At 40.4% G+C, this 19600-nt stretch overlaps 1 protein-coding gene and 1 long non-coding RNA gene across 5 annotated transcripts in view; one reads left to right on the top strand and one right to left on the bottom strand.

The window, feature by feature from the left end:
- Positions 1-19600, top strand: part of LOC310673564 — a 349698-nt gene that overhangs the window by 136115 nt on the left and 193983 nt on the right. The gene's annotated exons all lie outside the window — the stretch shown is intronic.
- RANBP17 (RAN binding protein 17) overlaps positions 1-19600 on the bottom strand; it is a 200268-nt gene that overhangs the window by 32947 nt on the left and 147721 nt on the right. For all 4 annotated transcript variants that reach the window (XM_083431935.1, XM_083431933.1, XM_083431934.1 and 1 more), the window contains exons 24-25: positions 19084-19222; positions 11615-11781 (exon numbers count right to left, since the gene is read on the bottom strand). In XM_083431935.1, the coding sequence (XP_083288061.1) occupies positions 11615-11781; positions 19084-19222 (306 nt within the window). The remainder of the gene's footprint in view (positions 1-11614; positions 11782-19083; positions 19223-19600) is intronic.

Here is a 19600-nt window from a genome sequence, read left to right as displayed (position 1 = left end):
TAATGGGTATCAACAAAAAGCAACCCTGCTCCTGAAATCGTGATAGGCAAAGTCCACAAAATCTATATGCTGTGTCTCGGTATTGCACAATTGTTTGCCAAAACCTGCATTCCAGTGCAGACCAGGAAGAGATGAAAAGGACAGAAATTAGACTGGTCATGAACTATCAAGAATAATGGCTTGATGTTTAGAGAAAAGGTTTTGAAAGACACGACCAAGTTTATAAGGGAAAGATAAATACTAAAGTTCAAAAGAATGTTAGTGCCTTGGGTGAAAAGAAAGGTGCGACTCTTAGCCTAACACAACTTCTACCTAGATAGCGCAGTTGGTTAGAGTGTGATGCTGATACTGTCAAGGTTGCAGGTTTGATCCCCGTTTGGGACAACCGCTTATTCCTGCATTGCAGGGGGTTGGACTAGATGATCCTCAGGGTCCCTTCCAACTCTATGATTCTATGATATAGAGAACCACAAATTCTTCTAGAAGATCGGTTTATTTGTGTGTTTGGCAAAGCATTAAAGAGACATGCTAGAACAGCTTGTATATGTATATAGGCTTCTTTAATCCTCTTTGTTCTCAAGTGGTTCACAAACTGATCCTAAATTTTATGGAACAATTTGTTACTTGCAACTATTCGCATTTGGAACAAATGATAATTTGAAAGCACATTCTTATAAAATGACGGGTGGGAAATTGAATACTAACAGTAGCTATTCCAAATGATTGGAATTACTGAGTGGCAACAGGTCTTCCCTTACTGCATTATAAAAAGTAATCAAGAGTCTTTTTCAATTAATATAATTTCTCACAACCACCACCCATCAAAGCTAAAAGTAGCAGGATACATTCTGGCATTATTAAAAACAACATCCTTGAATATTGCTTCTCCTACTTAATACTGCTTCTGTACCAGTCTCTTTGGATTCCTCTGGTTAACCAATGTTCACTGGAATATTTATTACAGACTGGAATGTTGCTCTTTATGCCAAAAAGAAGTTAATTGGTTTTCTGTCGGTAGCATTAATCTGAGTACATCAATAACTAACCAACTAAAGAGCACTATTTGTGCTGCTTAAATGGCAGCACAAATCGCAAAAGCTCTAACCATAATAAACCAGCAGAGACCTCTTCTCTAGTAGAATATTTGAGGTAAGCAAAGGGCCAACTCAATTGCATGCAGAGACACCTATGATCTATGGAACCAAATTTTCACCAAAGATTTGGGCAATTTGAAGTCGATGCCATGCGAGCTCAGAAGAACCAGGAAACAGAACAAAAGATATGCCCCTAAAACCTGGAAATAAATGAACTTTGATTCTTGACTGAGAACTCTATTTTAACCAGATTTGAAGATGGCCTTTAATTTTTTTTTGGGGGGGGGGTGACTATTGTTTTTGTTTATTACTACATTATGTATTTTTGTGGCCTTATATCGTAAACCATCAAATGAAGGGCAGTATGGGAATTTATTTTTTTAAAAATACATACAGTACATCTGATGTGAGAGATCTCCAATGCAGTATGGTGCCTAGAACTGGGTGGCTAACCCGCTACCCCCCCCCCACCTTATTGTACTTCATCAGACCCAATCAGCATAGGGAAGATGGGACTTGTAGTTGAGCAACATTTGGAAGGCCAAAAACTAACCATTGCTGGGCCAGAATGTTTAGACAGATTAGGTGGATTTGAGTTCAATCCCCATTCAGTCATAAAGAACACTGAGCGACTTGGCTATGCATGACCCCCCCCCCCCCCGCCCATGTTGCCATCCCATCATTAGAACGGGATCTACTGGATCATGCCAATGGTCGATCTAGTTCAACACTGTGTTTTCAACAGCAGTCAATAAGAGGCAGCCAGGAATGCAGGCAATAGCTTTTCCCATGGTCGTTCTCGTTTCCCTGTAACACGCATTCAGAGACATACCAAGACTACAACCACTGGGATATTCAAATAGACAGATGTGCAAATGTTTCTGCAACACTTACCATTTCATTTTATCCGAAAATAAAAATGCAGGCAGCCTGTGTAAAACATAGGAAGAAGGGCAAGGCCAGCTTTCAATCAAATGGTTTCATCTTGCCATTTGGCAACATCCGTTTTATGCGGAAAACATAACCAAAACATTTTGTACGACTTCTGAATCAAAAAGTAACAAAGTCAGACAACTGCAAAGAAGTGGGCAAATTCTGATACAAATATTTTCAAAGATTGTTCCGTGTTTGCTGCTGTTTTAAAGGAGGTTTGCCTAGAAAATTACAATTGCTCAGTAAGCATGAGAGATTTCATTTGTAATTCAAAACACCCCGGTTATTTGTTTTTCCTCAAAATATAAAGGTAAGCCGTGCTTTATAAATATGCAACAAAGTTCCAAATAAGATGCAAACACCAGCATCCTAATGTTTTCATTTAATTACCCCTGAAACGCATTCTATTTAATATTCATTACTCAAAAGCCAATTTAAAAGGGAAAGAGGTGATGGTACTTATTCAGAAAGACATGCTTTCATTCACTGCAATAGTTATCTAATATACGGAAGTTAATAAAGCAGATTAATCTACAAGTCCCTTTAAGCCATCACTGAGTTTAGAACAACTGCCTCTTTGACCTTTAACCCTCCTGCTGTGAACCAGTAGCAGGTGCCAGCTGCGCTAAAACGATGGCTGACGTGTTTGAACGCAGAGCCTTTTCTTACTTTGCCTCTGACCAGCAGCTGACCCTGTAGGAGCAATTGTTTCATCTGTTGGCCTAAAGGGTACATAAACCAGAAACGGATAAACAAAAAGCATATATACACCAGCTGCCTAGCCTTAGGGTACACCTCTACCATCAACACCTCTAGCAATTTTTCCTGAAAGCCAAATTGCAGCCTTTTTGTCTCCATCCATGGACTAGGCGATACTTGTTACTTTACGAAGCTAAACTTCCATGCACACCAAAGTAGCACACTGTATTGTTAAGCGCTTAACAAGCTTTGTGATCAGGGAAGTCATTCTTGCTCGATTTGACTGTTTTGTTTTACAAAGAGATTGCACTCTTAAAGTACCACTGCTTTGAAGAACTATAAAGTAGCAAGCTTCGGATTAAAAGCGGAAAAGTTATGCAAGATGCAAAACGATGGACTAAAGGTTTAGTGGGGTCCCCTCCTTCATTTTATAATTTTACACAGAGAATTGTAAGCACAGCATTCTGTACAGGTGGAATTATACCTGCATTGTGCTTTTATCAAAGCTGCTGACACCGTCACACCATTATGAAATATCGTTCTGCTTATTGAATTACTCTGCCTTAAGATGAGAAGGCAATTATTTTGTTGATAAAAGTTACACGAGCACAAAGGCAGAGTAATTAATAAATGTATTATACGTCTGACAGAATAAAAAGTTAATATATTTTAAGGCACATCCAGTTCCTCCCCCCAAATTCATGAAATTATTTATATTAAACTATCAATCAATGCTGAAATGCCTAAATTTATGTCAATAGTTCAATAAGTGGCTTTGAGATTGAATTTTGGCTCATTCAATAAAGTATCTTTTCCTGTTCCTTAACCACCCACATCTCTGCTGATTTGGTCTACAGCTGTTATATTTCTTTCAATTAAGAAAAAGTTATGATGCTTATTGGATCATATCCTTAAAATATGCTAAAATCCTGAATCCAGATATGAGTGGTTGCCCATTGTTTGGGGCCTGAGGGTACATTTAATTTTGACAGAGTGAGATGGGGGCATCGCCCCCTCCGGTTGCTTTTTTCCTCCCTCCCCTGGGCTACACTCCCCTCCCTTGAGAAAGAGGAAAAGCACACACACATTTGTTTAAACAAATCCTCTTCTTGTGTTAGAGCCACCCCACCCCACACTTCATAGTAAGGCTGTAGTATTGTCCACATAGTATTCTAGTTGCTATAAAAATGACTGAGATGCCACCTGAAAAGGTAGAATCAAAAAGGTAACGTGTTATACAGTGCTGAGAACATTCATCCAAACGTGAACAGGGGTGATCAGACTTTTGCTTTTCTACTTACTGTGAAAAACACTAGCGTGGAACATTAAGGCATTTTATTAATGGCGTATTTTACCCCGATCCTCCTGTGAAGCAGACTAATTTTAAATCCTTTTCTAAACTGCTAGGCACGCTGCTGCTTCTCCCACTGCTTAATACCAAGAAAAGCAATCAGAATTTTAAATATGAAGAAGGTACCGCAGCACTGAATATCTACTGCAAGTTTACACATGGGCCCCCCATAGGAAGGACAGACTATTCCCTCTAGGGGCTGTGGTTAACTTTGGGGTGAACAACATAACCAGCACTGAAGAACGGAAACTTCTATTGATTTATGAACTGCAGAAAACGTATTAACATAACTTCTATTTACGTTGGAGCAAGTTGTTAAGTTACAGCTTATGCATGCGATTCAAACATTAGTTAATTAAATGCAACACTTTAAAAAAACAGTTGGGGAAGGGTGTTGGCTTTGTTTAATCTTAGCAAGGACTGAATAGCTGCATTTGTAATTTGTAGTAAAAGAAAAAGCAAGCACACAGATATTTAAAGAGGATGCATTTTACTACGTTGAACAAGACTGTATTAAAGCTTAGAAGTGATACTGGTTAGGAATATAAAACAACACCCAATCATATAATAAAAAAAAGAAATTATGCATAATTGGGCTTCTTACATTCCACGTTTCTAGAGCAGTTTCACTTATGTGAGCAAGGGCAACTCCATTTGCATTCTACACAAATTTCTATTTCATTTCTTCAGCGGGCAAGATCAGGCAACTGAGAGAGCTAAAACCTCTTAAAGATCATTGCTCCAGGTCTAAACTATCTGATATACACTCACAGAAGTAGTTTTCATTCTGAGACATAATTAAATAAATGCCTTTCACTGAACTTCTAATACCCTTAATAAGACTATATGTTTTAAATGCCTCTGACTATATCCACAATATTATTATTCCTACCCCTCAAGGCTTTAGCAGAGGTCCTGTTTATTGTATAACCCAATCAAGCCAAGCAGTGAAGCACTTGGGTAGTCTGCTCTTTGCTATGTGTTCAGATGTTTTATGAAGTTACGAGGCCTTTATCTCACAGGACCAACATATATTTGAATCTTAACATATGCATGTGGTTTCAGATGGAGATAAGCAGATGGCATGCTTTACTACGTTATACGTACGCTTACAATAATCTGAATAGTTTTACAATGGTCTTTCATCCTCTAATCTTCCCTCTCTCATATCCCTGCTGCCAGCACAGCACAGCCTCCTCATCTATTACTTCTTTAATATCCCAGTAGTCAGGAGGATAGCAAAACAGCAGTGCCAGTGCTATGGTGGTCAGCTGAAATTGTTCTCATGGTTCTAAAGAATAAGACCACTCTTTCTCTGGCTCGTTATGCCACGAGAAAAGACATGTAGCCCCCCTAACTCTGTGCACCATGTCATGTGATCAATTACGCAGAGCAGGGCTTACTTTGCCCCCCAAAAGAATATTTTATTCAAGTTGACACCCCTGGGTGGTACAGTTGATATGGCATAGGAACTGGTCAATGCCAGCTGAATAAAGGAGCATTTTGGCATTCATTCTATGGAACCAGCAAATAGCATTTCTCGTTAAACGGAACCAGAATGTTGGAAGGGACCTTAAATGTCGTCTAATCCAGGAAAGCCACTGTCGTGCTATAGCTGGTTAAAATATATTTCCATTTCTTCAGTAACAAGAGAACTTTCTTTTACCTATCTATTTGACGCTTGTGCAGATAGGCACCCGTATTTAGGGATGCACCTTTCGTTATTTTAAAAGAAACACAATGTAAACAGTGCTTCCGCCAGAACAGAGGAACAGGGGAAAATATTCTGTTACATTGCATCACTTTAAAGAACTGACAAGCCTCTTTAAGCTCACAGTACAATTAGTCATTAGGGCCTAGTTTTCTAGCACTGTTAAGCAATTTGTAATAACCCCCTTCCTTTTAATAGGGTTAGGCATTACTTACAAGACACAGCTGTCTAGAAAACTGAAACCTCTAGTTGTGAAGCAACAGTCTTGTTCATTAGCCGCCATGATAGTCAAATCAGCTCTAAAGCCAGGGTTTAATGGCCTGCCGATGAATAATCAATGGCTCACTTTTCATCTGAGTGTGAAAATGAGAATAATCTAATTCATTGTCCCTCTGGTAAGATTCAAGTCCTTGGGTTCTGTTTCTATTCAGGGCTGATTTATAACCCAATGGAAACCTGATGTAAACATATAATCAATGAGTCCCATCATTGCTGATAACCGCCCCCAACTGGCTCACTCCCTCATCTCAAAAAGCCATCCCTTTAGGCTATTAGCTCCGTCCAGCTAACTCTTTCTACTATCCCTGCCTGCTGCTTTTACCTTGGCCATTCGTTTAGACCAGCAGAGTCAGAAGTAATTTTATACGCAGCAGAGAGCGGGTGGAATTGATTTTTCACTCAGCACTCAGTTCCCATCTGAATAATTATCAATTTTACTGCCTCATAAAGGGAAGAGTCAAAATTTCAAATCAATTCAAAAGAGCTTCTGAGACTGGAGAAACTGTGCGCAAGGAGAAAGGTCAAAGTTGGTAGTGACCTCGGGAGATGATGTCAGGTATTAGAACATTGAATGGCTGACATCAGAAGCACTCAATACGCTATGACTCGTGCTAATGCAAATCATATTTATGCTGACTACTGGAGACCAGTCATTAATATTTAAAAGAGTACCTGAAAGCCTACATTCAGACGAACTGTAATGTATTCGACAAACTGCGAAGCTAATAAAGACAGATCACTGCTTATTCATAGGATATAAATTTCAGGATTGCCAAGCGTCATTAACACAAACTACGGCGTTAAGGTCATAAGGAAGGCAAACGCATGAGAATCCTGATTTGAGGTCAGTATGCTATTATTTCTGATTCTACAGTTGTATTTACAGAGCAGGAACTACTGTACACAGTGACAGGTGAGTACTGAATACACTGCCAAGTCCTAATCAATTTCTGCTTTGGATTGGCTTCTGCAGGAAGTCGTAGCGAGAGGGAATGATGGCAATGAATCACATGCCGATAATAATGCCAGTCAAATGCATGCCTAAATAATATGCTGTGTACCAGTTCCTTATCTGCCTTTATTTGGAAACAAAGATCACCCAATGTAATCGGAACAATAAATAACAATGATAAATCTTGTAAACTTAAGTAGCAACCACCATTTCTGTTACCTAACCATCAGTACAATCTCCAGGTCACTAAAGATCTTCCACTGATGTCACTCTGTCCTGATTACAGCCATAAATCCAAGCAGTTACATGGTATTTAGTTAACAGTCTGTTCTTAAAATGCCCACCAGTCTGCCATTTGGGATTAAATCATTCACCAAAGACAAAACTGACTATGAAACTGTCAAAATGCATGGTTCCTTGCAACAATAGCGCATCCCATAATAATAGAATCAGAAGCACAACACCTCTCTGTATTGTCTTCAGATCATGAAATTTTTATTACTCGATTTGCCTTGAAAAGACAAATGACAATCAATTGCTTAGTTGAATATCATATGAGCATCTAGTTATTTTTTTATTTAGAACTACTGTATTCCATCTGCTTATCTCTGAGGTGCCTCAGATAAAAGATTAAATACTAATACAAAATATAAAACTAAGTAAAATCCATCTAATATACAAGGAAAAAGAAAAGTCAGAAGAATAAGTGTACTTACTAAAAGCTGGTACAATTAATATATATGTTGAAGACTCAAGTACATTAAAAAGCCTTCACCAGACACCTAAAATACATTTAAGTAGGTACTAGGCAAAATGTTTAGGGAGAAAGCTCCAAAGTCAAGCTGCCACACTTCAAAAAAAGGGCCCTGCCCCTGTCATTTGTCTTTTCAAGGCAAATCAAACTTCCAAAGGTGGAGGCAACTGGATCAGGGCCTCAGTTGATAATCTAAGCAAACAGGCACACGCATATAAGAGAAGACAGTTGCCCTAAGGCTGTTTAGGGTTTCAGACACTAAAATGCACTTTGAACTTCACCCCAAAACATACTAGAAGCCAGCAAAGTTCTTTTGGTTCCAGCAAAAACATATTCAGCACAGCACTTTCCAATCGGTAACCTGGTCACTGAACCTGTTCAAGTTTCTGAAAACTCTTATACAGGCAGCCTAAAGTATAGCCACATTGCAGATATCTAATGTGAGATGTCAACAAGGCATGGATAAATGTGGCAAGATTTTAGTTATCAAGGAGAGGCTGCAGCTAGCACGCCAACTGAAGGCAGAAAGCTTTCCACCCTACAGACTTCATTTGGGTGCCAATAATAATAATAATAATAATTTATTATTTATACCCCGCCCATCTGGCTGGGCCTCCCCAGCCACTCTGGGCGGCTTCCAAAAGAATATTAAAATACATCAAACATTAAAAGCTTCCCTAAACAGGGCTGCCTTCAGATGTCTTCTAAAAGCCTGGTAGTTGTTGTTCTCTTTGACATCTGGTGGGAGGGTGTTCCACAGGGAAGGCGCCACTACCGAGAAGGCCCTCTGGCTGGCTCCCTGTAACTTGGCTTCTCGCAGTGAGGGAACCGCCAGAAGGCTGGACCTCAGTGTCCGGGTAGAACGATGGGTCAAGCAAGGCTTGACCTAAAAAAACACCACCAAATTCTCTTAAGGGAAACTGCAATTTCATCAAGAACGGGCCAAATATTAACTCACTACCCAACCATACCATCTATGAACATTCTTCAGTCTTGTCTGTTGAGATTTAGTTTATCAGCATTTATCGAGATACCTACACCTATTCCTGTCCCAGGCATTCACCACTATATTTGTATTGGGAGAAGGAGGGAGTGTTGGGATACTGGCAGTATCCCAACAACAGGTTATGGGCCCAGAACATGGCCCCAGCACGCTTCCGCTGCGGAAGCGGAAGCGTGCTGGGGCCATGTTCTGGGCCCATAACCTGTTGTTGGGATACTGCCAGGGAGATATAGTCCATCTTGACTCCACGTCGTCTCCGGACTTCCATTGACCTCCCATAGACATGCAGTATCAGCAATTAGCGACAGGAGCTCCAGAAATAGCTTGCCAAAGATCCAGAGCTCTTGCACACTCTATCAGCAGATATGCACAGCAAAAGATGCACCCAGGAGAGCATGATTTACAAGTTTATTCAGCGTTGATCAGAACAAAGAAAATCCATGACTGCCTGCTAGAGATGTCTGGCAGTGAGAGAGAAACGAAAGCAAAGACACAACAGAAACATCCTGTGAGACAGGAAATACGCAGGCTGTGACACAAACATCCTGCTCCCTTTTAAGGTGGAACGGAAATATCCCAACATTGAGATCTCTCCAGATGGTTTCACTAAACAGGATGCAAGGCAAAACTGATTACTAGGGAGCCAAAGGTGCTCTAGTTAGAGGGTCAGCATGCCAACAAGTGATCAACACTATATTTCAGAGGTCAACCAGGACTCCCGTAGGTGTGTCAGCAACATCAAGCTGTAAACTCCCATAGGACCAGACCATTGGCCATGCTGGCTGGGAATGACAGAACTTGAGATTCTGAAACATCTCAAGGGTATCAGGCTCAGGAAAACTGGTATACAGGATTCCAAATCTGGCCACACATTTGGAAAGGTACCACAAAGAGGTCAACTTATTTTCAACCCCAACTTTCCAATACTTTCCAATAATGAGTTAATATTTTTCATTGCTGTTGCATCCGAGGTTGCAATGCTTTTCACTGAGTTATCCACAATGGCCCCAAGATTTCTTTCCTGAAGACTCAACCACTGAAGACTCCCTTAGTGCATTATAGAAGCTTCTGAACTTCTATAATAAAATCAGTTCACATGTGTGCTGCTTGGGCACATGGGGTTTTTGGCAAAGTGCCTTTTGCTTTCCGGCAGAGATGCACTGACACTGGAAATCCAGTGCGGAAGGAGGTTGTGGTGGAATAGGTCTCTTGTGTGCAGATGACCCCAGCATCTCCCACAGTGGTCAAAGGTATCCACTTATTTGTAACGTAGTTGATACTGGGCCAATGAGGAAGACTATTGTGATTGTTGACAGAGAGGTCATCAGCGCCTGGAGTTAAGAACATGATCTCCCCATGACTACAGTATCACTAGAGGCTTTTTCTAAACTTCCAAAACAAAAACACCAGCAATTTTTTAAAAAGGCTGATCTATTAACGGATAAACTGAAATATCCTTGTAAACTTGCTTTATAAGAAAGAAGAGGAGCTTTGACAGCAGCGTAGATATAATTTTCCCAAGGATGGAACGCAGACAAAGTACCTACAAGAGAAGAAGGCTGACAAAGACGATGGACTATGCTGAAATGGCGAAAATGACCAGGAAGATTTTGTGGGAATGTTTAGGGATGCGTGGGAGGATATATTGTCTAAGATATCCTATCCCAACTTGTCTTTACAAGTTCAACAAAATCAGCAGAGTTAACATTCCACCTTTTTTAAACACACGAACAGCAGATAGCTTGCTCAGACTCGTTAAAGTCTCTGTAAATATTTCCTGGTATTTTTCCCGTTTAATCCCTCCTATAATAAGATGCTACGCAGTCTTCTGTAAAGTATAAAACGTTTACTCACAAGTAATGATCTGTTCACACAAAGGTTCCCAGAAGGCAGACTTAAAAGGTTACAACATAGTTTAAATGTGGTGACTATCCCCTTATGGGAGAAAGCCCCCGTTTTCTTCTCTTGGCCTGGAGCCAGGGGTGCATTTTAGTAGTGCTGTTGTTAAGATGGCATCGATAAGAGATAAGAGAGACAAGAAGAGACAAGATGGTCGCCAGCCTGTAGGTTCTGGATCATTCCACTTCATGAGAGGCCACAGCCATCTCAAGTTACACATAGTAAGTTTTGTCTCAGTCCTGGAAAGCAGGACGTTCCGGCTGGAGGACTGAAGAAGAGTTTGGATTTGATATTCCGCTTTATCACTACCTGAAGGAGTCTCCAAGCGGCTAACATTCTCCCTTCCCTTCCTCCCCCACAACAAACACTCTGTGAGGTGAGTGGGGCTGAGAGACTTCAAAGAAGTGTGACTAGCCCAAGGTCACTCAGCAGCTGCATGTGGAGGAGCGGGGAAGCGAACCCGGTTCCCCAGATTACGAGACTACCGCTCTTAACCACTACACCACACTATCTGCTCTAGCAATATTTTGTTTGACTGCACCTGATTCTTACATCCCACAGATTTATTATCAAGAGGATAATAAATTTAATAAAGAATGGGGGGAAATTATGTTACTTCAAAGAACACTGTAAACAATTAAAAACATTGGCAGGATTCTAAAAAAATACTTGCAAGGTAGAGAGAACTATGGTGAAAATTGAGGGTTTAAGAAAATATGGAGAACATTATATGATGCAGTTAGAAAAGAATAACTTTGGAAGCCATGGGGGAGTGGAGGGAAGTTATGTGTACATGATTATGATTTATTTGTGATGATAATTGTTAAAGGCAAAAACAAATATATTTTTTAAAAAGAAGGAAAGAAGAGGAGAGGAGAACACATTTGCTCACAACGATAACAAAAATGGAGGAAAGCTGCACAATGTTAAGGAGCTTACCTGCTGCAATACCTCTGAGTTCTGCTGCATGAAGTGCAGTAATCTTTGCCCGTCTTGTGAAGTCTCTCTACATCTCAGAGGTTTCTTGCCTTCTTTTGCTATGTGCTTAAAGAGGTAGGTGACAATGTAGTCTAAACTTGCACAGCAGCTGGAGGAGACAATCGTATCTGCACAGGGCAAATGAAATAAAATGTGATTAATTAGGAGATAGTTCTAATAGTAACGTCCTAGATGAGAAAGAGAAATCACAATAATACAGTGAGATTAGGTATCTGGATGAAAATGTTTCACCGCACCGTTGCTCTTCTTCGGTAGGTTTAACATATTCAAAGTAGATTTCAGTGCAACAGGCCCTCTTCTCTCACTCTAAACCGCACAGGGGGACTCCTAAACCCCACTGGTATTCTGCCTAGTTGTAAGCACTCCTGCTGGGTGTTCCAAATTGCAGGATTCCAGCTGCTTCCTTATTGCTACGAAATTATGAAATCTGAAGGGTTTGTACTTGGGGGATAAGAGCAAATGTTTTCATTCTCCTGCTTTAAAACCCTAACTGAGGAGCCAATATCGCAATTTGACTGAAAATGAACGCACAGGTTGAACATGTAATCTAAAGGTCTTTTATTATTAAATATTCAGGATATTGTAGGGACATGGGTGGGGCTGTGGTCTAAACCACTAAGCCTCTTGGGCTTTCCAATCAGAAGGCCGGGGGTTCAAATCTGCACAATGGTGGTGAGCTCCCATTGCTCTGTCCCTGCTCCTGCCAACCTAGCAGTTCAAAAGCATGCCAGTGCAATTAGATAAATAGGTACCACTGCAGTGGGAAGGGAAACAGCATTTCTGTGCACTCTGGTTTCTGTCACGGTGTTCTGTTGCGCCAGAAGCAGTTTAGTCATGCTGGCCACAGAAAGCTGTCTGTGGACAAACGCTGGCTCCCTCAGCCTGAAAGCGAGATGAACGCCACATCCCGGTAGTCACCTTTGATTGGACTTAACCGTCCAGGGGTCCTTTACCTTTACCTTATTCAGGATATTATTAAGAATTTGGAAAAATGACACAAACTTGCCAGCTATCAAAAATATTAAAAATTGTATTTTGATAGAACATTCAACCTTAGGATGACAATAAGGCTGAGGTATGGAATGAGAAATGACAGAAGTAAATGGCTGTTTGGATATTTTTATTGCAATCAAGGATAATGACAATGCCATTGCACAATTTCTACCAGGGTTTTGGGCTATGAACTTGATAATGCAAAAGTAGGGCAAAGGATAATGGCTCATTCTTATGTGCAGGATTTAAACGGAAGGAAACTTGTCAGAAGACCATAACCTAACCATATCTGATGCAACATTAATAATAATAAGAAGAAGAAAAAGAAGAAGAAGAAGAAGAAGAAGAAGAAGAGTTTGAATTTGATATCCCCCTTTATCACTACCCGAAGGAGTCACAAAGCGGCTAACATTCTCCTTCCCCTTTCTCCCCCACAACAAACACTCTGTGAGGTGAGTGGGGCTGAGAGACTTCAGAGAAGTGTGACTAGCCCAAGGTCACCCAGCAGCTGCATATGGAGGAGCGGAGAATCGAACCCGGTTCCCCAGATTACGAGACTACCGCTCTTAACCACTACACCACACTGGCTCTAGTGTGTCCATCTGACTCATGTACACTATTTTTTTTCCTGCTTGAAGGACAGGCGCAGTTTGTCTTCCTCACCTCAGTTCCTTTATTTACACCTCCCTTTTGCAAGGACACCCCCGTTCAATGCAATACTTTTAACAGCAGAATACCTTCGTATGCTCAATATCGTCAACCGATTCCCAAATCCATATATTACTGATGCAATAACTTCGCCTACTCTTTGGAGAATGTTCATTGTATTTACACTAACTAGAATTATCTGCTCAGCTTGTAATGTGGATAAAAATATTCATGTTGCCATTATATCATCATAACCTTACTCCAACACATGCTGCCTCAGTTCAATGAAAACAGAGTCTGTTTGCTTATATGCATTAGCATATGGCAACAATAGATTGGTTATTTTCTATCTGTGCCCTGTTTATCTTATCTAGTTTCTCCTTACTGGGTTATTTGGTCTTCTTTTCCCATACCAGAGTTTTTTCTAGCATTACTCTGTATCCAAGTGCAGCTTCTGTTTCAGTTCTAACGGCAGTCACGCTTTAAGCTACTGCAGATAATTTGTCTCCCTTTTTGTTCAAAGGAGGAGAAAATGGAACGGAGGCTGGTGTAAGAAACAATCACATTCGTAGGAGATTGCCAGCATTTGGGGATTCAACCTGCTCCCAAGTGAGGACAATTGACTCTAAGGGTTGCAAATCTAGGTCACCATAGAATTGGTTTTGATTGCCTAGCTTTTGGATGGGTGCACGAATTAAATTGTTGAAATATTCATTTGAAAGAGAAGGTGTATGATAGACTCAATTAAGTGGATCCCCCTAAACTGTGATGAGTGGAAACCTGCCAATATTGCAGTGAGCATTTGAGAACTTCTCTCTAGACGCCAGATTGTTGATCTGTGCCAGTTCTGCTTCATAAACGTTGTTTTCAAGTTTACTTGTATTTGAACATCATTGCAATATATTTTTTCCTAAGCTAAGTTCTCCTGAGGTCTTAGAAAGGATTTTGCAGACAATATAGCCACAATTAGTCTCAAGACTCTCTTAATCTTACCAAGTATGAAACATTCCTGTGAATTTCTGATAATCCCCATTTCTACTGGCTTCAAATGGAGGTGAACTTTCGTATCTCTTTCCCAGAGAGTTTCTTTATTTGTAGAATCTACCCAATCTATCTATTATCCTTCTCTCATAATAATGCCCCATCCATTCACCATGCTGCTGAGGATGACATACATGGTTATCTCATTTTATCATCCCACCAGCATGTAAGTACTGAATCTAACACAGAGAAATCAGACATCCTTACACATCAAGTCATACAGAATTCACTATATTAAGCGCAGGATCAAAGCTTAAGATCAAGATATTTTAAATTCCAAAATGGACGAAAATGCAGAACCAAGCAATTCCTTCTCCCAAGGCATGGCAGTCTGAACTCTGTAGTGCAACGGGAGGTATTACGATGACTTGTGATCTCAGGGCTACTTGATATATAACGTTCACTATAAATGGAGACTACCTTCTTGTAGCAAGAAAATGAATGATGCGTAATCATCATTTGTGAGAACTGAGTTAATTTTGCCACAGGGGGCTTGTGTTTGGAAGCTGCCAGTATCTTCCCCATTTGTGTAATCATAGCAGATGATTGACCAAGCTATGGGAGGCAGTGGAAGACAAGAGTGCCTGGCGTGCTCTGGTCCATGGGGTTAAGAAGAGTCGGACATGACTAAACAACTAAACAACAACAACAACAATATGTAGATGACCAGTGACTACCCTACCCATTTGGGGTGGAGGAAGGCGGATTTCTCATCTGCTCCACCACTTCCCCTTGTAATTCTATTTTTGATATCATCTTTTCAAGGGCAGTATTGATTGTGGAGGGAGGAAAAATCTCAATCGAGAACCTGACTGTTGCTTTCCAGTGAACTAAAGTCATTATTCAAACAAAGGTCTGAGAGATGTGACCAAGAACACAACTCCAGCCATCAAGATATATGAAGTAATTGTTTGCAAAGTGCAGAATTAATCTACTATGTTGGCCACCCAAGGAAGGCAACTGCATGTGCCTGGTTCAGATATTTCCCCCCAATCTTTCTCCTATGTTTTGGGTGGGCAGGATGGGAAAAGAGCATACCTTCCCTCATGGGCGTAGTGAAGGGGAGGCAGCTGCCCCCTAAATAAATAAAAATCAATACAAATCTGAGGTTCTGTCTCCCCCACCTAACAAAAATCCTGGCCACTCCTATGCCTTCCCTACTCACCCATCTGGCCGACAAGTTCAGCTTCTGAAGCCACTCAATGTCTACATGTAAGCATAACACTTCAATAGGACATGCATAAGAAATATCCAATGTGGACAGGCCCAAATAATGCAAAAAGCTTCCAGGCATTTTCTGAGATATCTAGTGTGCTGTTTTGGTCTGTGTGCATTGGATGTTAGGCATGCATGCCATTCTGAAATGCTACATGTTTATACAAACATATAGTAAAACAGGCATGTGGATGAGTGAGGAGGCCCATTCTTTCTCCCTGAAATGTGCAGGAATAAGATCAGGGGGAGGGTACTGTCCAAACTAAGTTGTTGTTTTTTAATAAAAAAGCAAAAATGGATGTAAGATTTCTAAATCTTCTAGGTAGAGTGCAGGTGGGCCTAAAAAAATAAAAATAAAATGTTAGCGCTTTCCTTATTTGAATGGAACAGTGGTTCCCTTATTGAAAAACAGAAACTAGGCTCACAAAGAAATGTGTGTTTTAAAAAGAAGAGGACAAGATTCTTCAAACAATGCTTAGTAAAGGAAATCATATTGCCTGGCCAAAAGTGGGCTACGCAGTACAAAGGTTTGAGTGAAATCAACTACCAGGTTTTTAGCCCTCCTGATTAGACTGTATAAAGGTAATAACTGAACACAAATTCAGCCCTTAGGTATTTAGTAGCTGCTGAATAGCTTAGGGGATGAGGGCGGCTTATGTGAACAGTGTAGGATCAGGCCCATTTTGTTTTCACTTCTAAAGGCTTCTGGCCTTCTAGCTGCATATGGAAGTAATGAACACTTTAAGAAATGTATTTGGAAATGCATATTTCATAAGCGAGTTTTGCAGTACTTTTAAACCAGTGCTTTGACTCTATTTGTTTTAAAATTGAATAACACAAAGTAAATCACTAACATCCATTTAGAAACCAGTAGCTGTTCTAAACATGCTGATACTGTACAAGTAGATATTTTATATTCCTCTGTAAGTGATCTTAGCAGCACAGTGGAGAGGTCTACCCTCTCATCTGCTCACGAGGATGCAATTTAAGTATTAAGAGCTACTTATATTTTCCCATAACTGTATATCAAAGATGCTTGTGGCACTCATTTTTCTTCTTATTGTAAGAGTGTAACAGAGGAGGATGTGATGCAAGACCCCCACGCTGATTTTAATGGACAAGCAGAGTCATTTGTTGAACGCGGATGCAGTCCTTATTGCATTTTACTCAAGGCAGACAGACAAACAGCAGGCAGGCAAGTTAAAAGGAAAGGAGGAGGAATGACAATTGTTGCTCTGGTAAACAAAGAGAGAGGGGGGAAGTGTCTTGCAGCAGTGATACCATGAAACATCTGGTAGGCAACTTGGCTAATGAGAAAAGGGAATATGACATCTGTATTCAAGCCAACTTCCTATTACATTAGCACCAAGGTGCTGCTGCTATTTATTGTTACTTGAAAAGGCCCATTTGGCCCTCGCATTTTATGAATAAGCATAGATGGAAGAACTATTTTCAACACTTGACAGCATTACTGAACAGACCATAATCTAAGAGCTTTATTTCGTTTAAGATGAAGATAGCAGGAAGAGGTACAAGTGAAATGTTTGCAGTGCTCCTGGATTAGGTACTTTTTACACCATACCTAAATGATCTCTTTTAAGGGAGTTTGAAAGTAAACAAATTAATCTATTTAACATCCAATTAAAATGGCAGGACACCAAAAAAATGCCATGCTTTCATTTTAGTTAATGAATGGCAGTATGTTATCAATCACAGAAAAATTAGAAAAGCTTTACATGGCGATTAGGGAGAACATCATACAAGATACATTAAAAGGTTTCAGTCGGATGTGGAAAAGCCAGGCAAACACTTTAGAAAAGGGCTCTTGAAAGTGTTTATCTTTGCTGTGAAGTCTATATGAGGGCTTCCATTACACATGATTTACAACCAGGGCATACCAAAGGAATAAATATTATTGCAGAGTATTGAATATACTGTAAAGTGTGGAACTATGATGCACACAGTACTTCCATTCAGGATACTTGTATAAAACAAAAAAGTTTTGAGATGTGGGTTTTCACATCTTTTGCTCTACTGTTTAATCTGCAATATATGCCAAGCACTTCAATGACACAAGGCGGAAAGGGCTAACACTTTAAACAAGCAAACAAATACATCTTAGCAGATGCTCTTCTGTTCTACTAAGCACAGGCTATAGGTTGCTTACTCTAATGGTCTGATGTTAGCACATACAAGGCCTAATTTTGTATTTAACTGTTGGGTGGATTTGCCCACTGCTTGTGCATGTTGAAATCATGGCTCCAGTTTTCAAAAAGAGTGCTTACGAGTTGGTCGGTGTTACATTTGTGAATTTACCGACATGCTCTGTATTTCGTGTATTTGCATTTGTGTTTTAATGCTTTGAATGTCTGCAGTGTGGCGCTTTGGCCACAGCTCATTGCAGAAAAGTAAAGGTAAAGGTACCGCTGACCATTAGGTCCTGTCGTTACAGACTCTGGGGTTGCGGCGCTCATCTCGCTCTATGGGCCGAGGGAGCCGGTGTTTGTCCACAGACAGCTTTCCGGGTCATGTGGCCAGCATGACTAAGTCACTTCTGGCGAACCAGAGCAGCGGATGGAAACACCGTTTACCTTCCCGCCGGAGTGGTACCTATTTATCTACTTGCACTCTGACGTGCTTTCGAACTGCTAGGTTGGCAGGAGCAGGGACCGAGCAACGGGATCTCACCCCGTCACAGGGATTCGAACCGCCGACCTTCTGATCAGCAAGTCCTAGGCTCTGTGGCTTAACCCACAGCGCCACCCGCACCCCCCCCATTGCAGAAAAGCACCATACAATTAAACTCCATCCATCAATCCATCAAACTGAGAGACAATTGAATTTCCAACATTCTGACATCCCCACTAACACCCACCATCCTTACAAACACCCAACTCTACTTTAGGAACAGGAAACATTATCCAGTTTCATGGGAAGTTTAATTATGAAGCAATTTTATGCACTTGGACCAGGAAGCCTGACTTCAAATTCCAGCCCACCAATGAAGTCACGGGAACTATTATTGCTTGATTCATTTCCCTCTGCAAAATGAAAATACTGGTGACAGGCTTGTTTGTAAGGTTGAATGAGATACGGAAACTATGTCTGGTTAGAATGTTCTGTGAGGAGAGCAAATTATGCATTAAAAAAAATTGTTTGGAGCAACACTGAAGAAAGGGACAAAAGTTGAATTTAAATGAGTGTGTATCAACCATGATTCAGCATCAAAAGTTCTTAACGAATGGCAGCAATATGCATATTTATCTGTCATTAAATTCACTGGGAGTTATGTCACTGACATCCATGAGCTGATGTCTATACCCATGACTGCTTGAGGACCAGAACTGTTAATTTCCCCACAAAATAACCATTTTATATAAAAATAATAATACTGTGCAGCATTGGAGGCACAGCAACAAAATTAAATTCTCTGGAAGCTATACCATATTGCTTTTGACTGCTGCACAGTAGTTATAACACCCTTCCTTAGCTGAGTTGCATGGCGTACTTACCCAGTGCAGTAAGTCCTTCAGATATTGAGGTAAATATATACATTAGTACATGAGGCTCTAAACTGGTGATAAAACTCATGTGGTCCTGGGTGAGACATTCCAAGAGTGGATAATAAGACTGGCTTAGTTTTCGATATTGCTAGGGTTGGGGGGAGGGAGAGACCGAGAGAAAGAGACAGATGAAAAGTTACTCCATGTGGATTATTAACATTTATTGCATTAAAATACCTGCAAAGTAACTTCAATGCATTCTGGATTATCTACTGCATGAAATCAATTTTACACTGGAAACAAACCCAGTATAAGATATACCCTGGGCTGTATTTAGTCTGTTCTATAGACCACCAAACTGATGCCAAAGTAATCTGCACTTTGAAACTTGTATTAATTATGCAAATGCAGCCAGCTTATTCCTAGATCAGATCATTTTGCACACTTCGTTCTGTTAAGTATGGAAAGAGGAAAGGAGCTGCACAAGCACTAAAGATTTCCCCGCTAACTAAGGCCAATATTCAAA

The sequence above is a fragment of the Podarcis tiliguerta genome (genome assembly GCF_965153285.1).
Source record: "Podarcis tiliguerta genome assembly, chromosome: 3".
In the NCBI taxonomy this organism is placed as follows: domain Eukaryota; kingdom Metazoa; phylum Chordata; class Lepidosauria; order Squamata; family Lacertidae; genus Podarcis; species Podarcis tiliguerta.
This window is presented reverse-complemented; position numbering and strand designations above follow the sequence as displayed.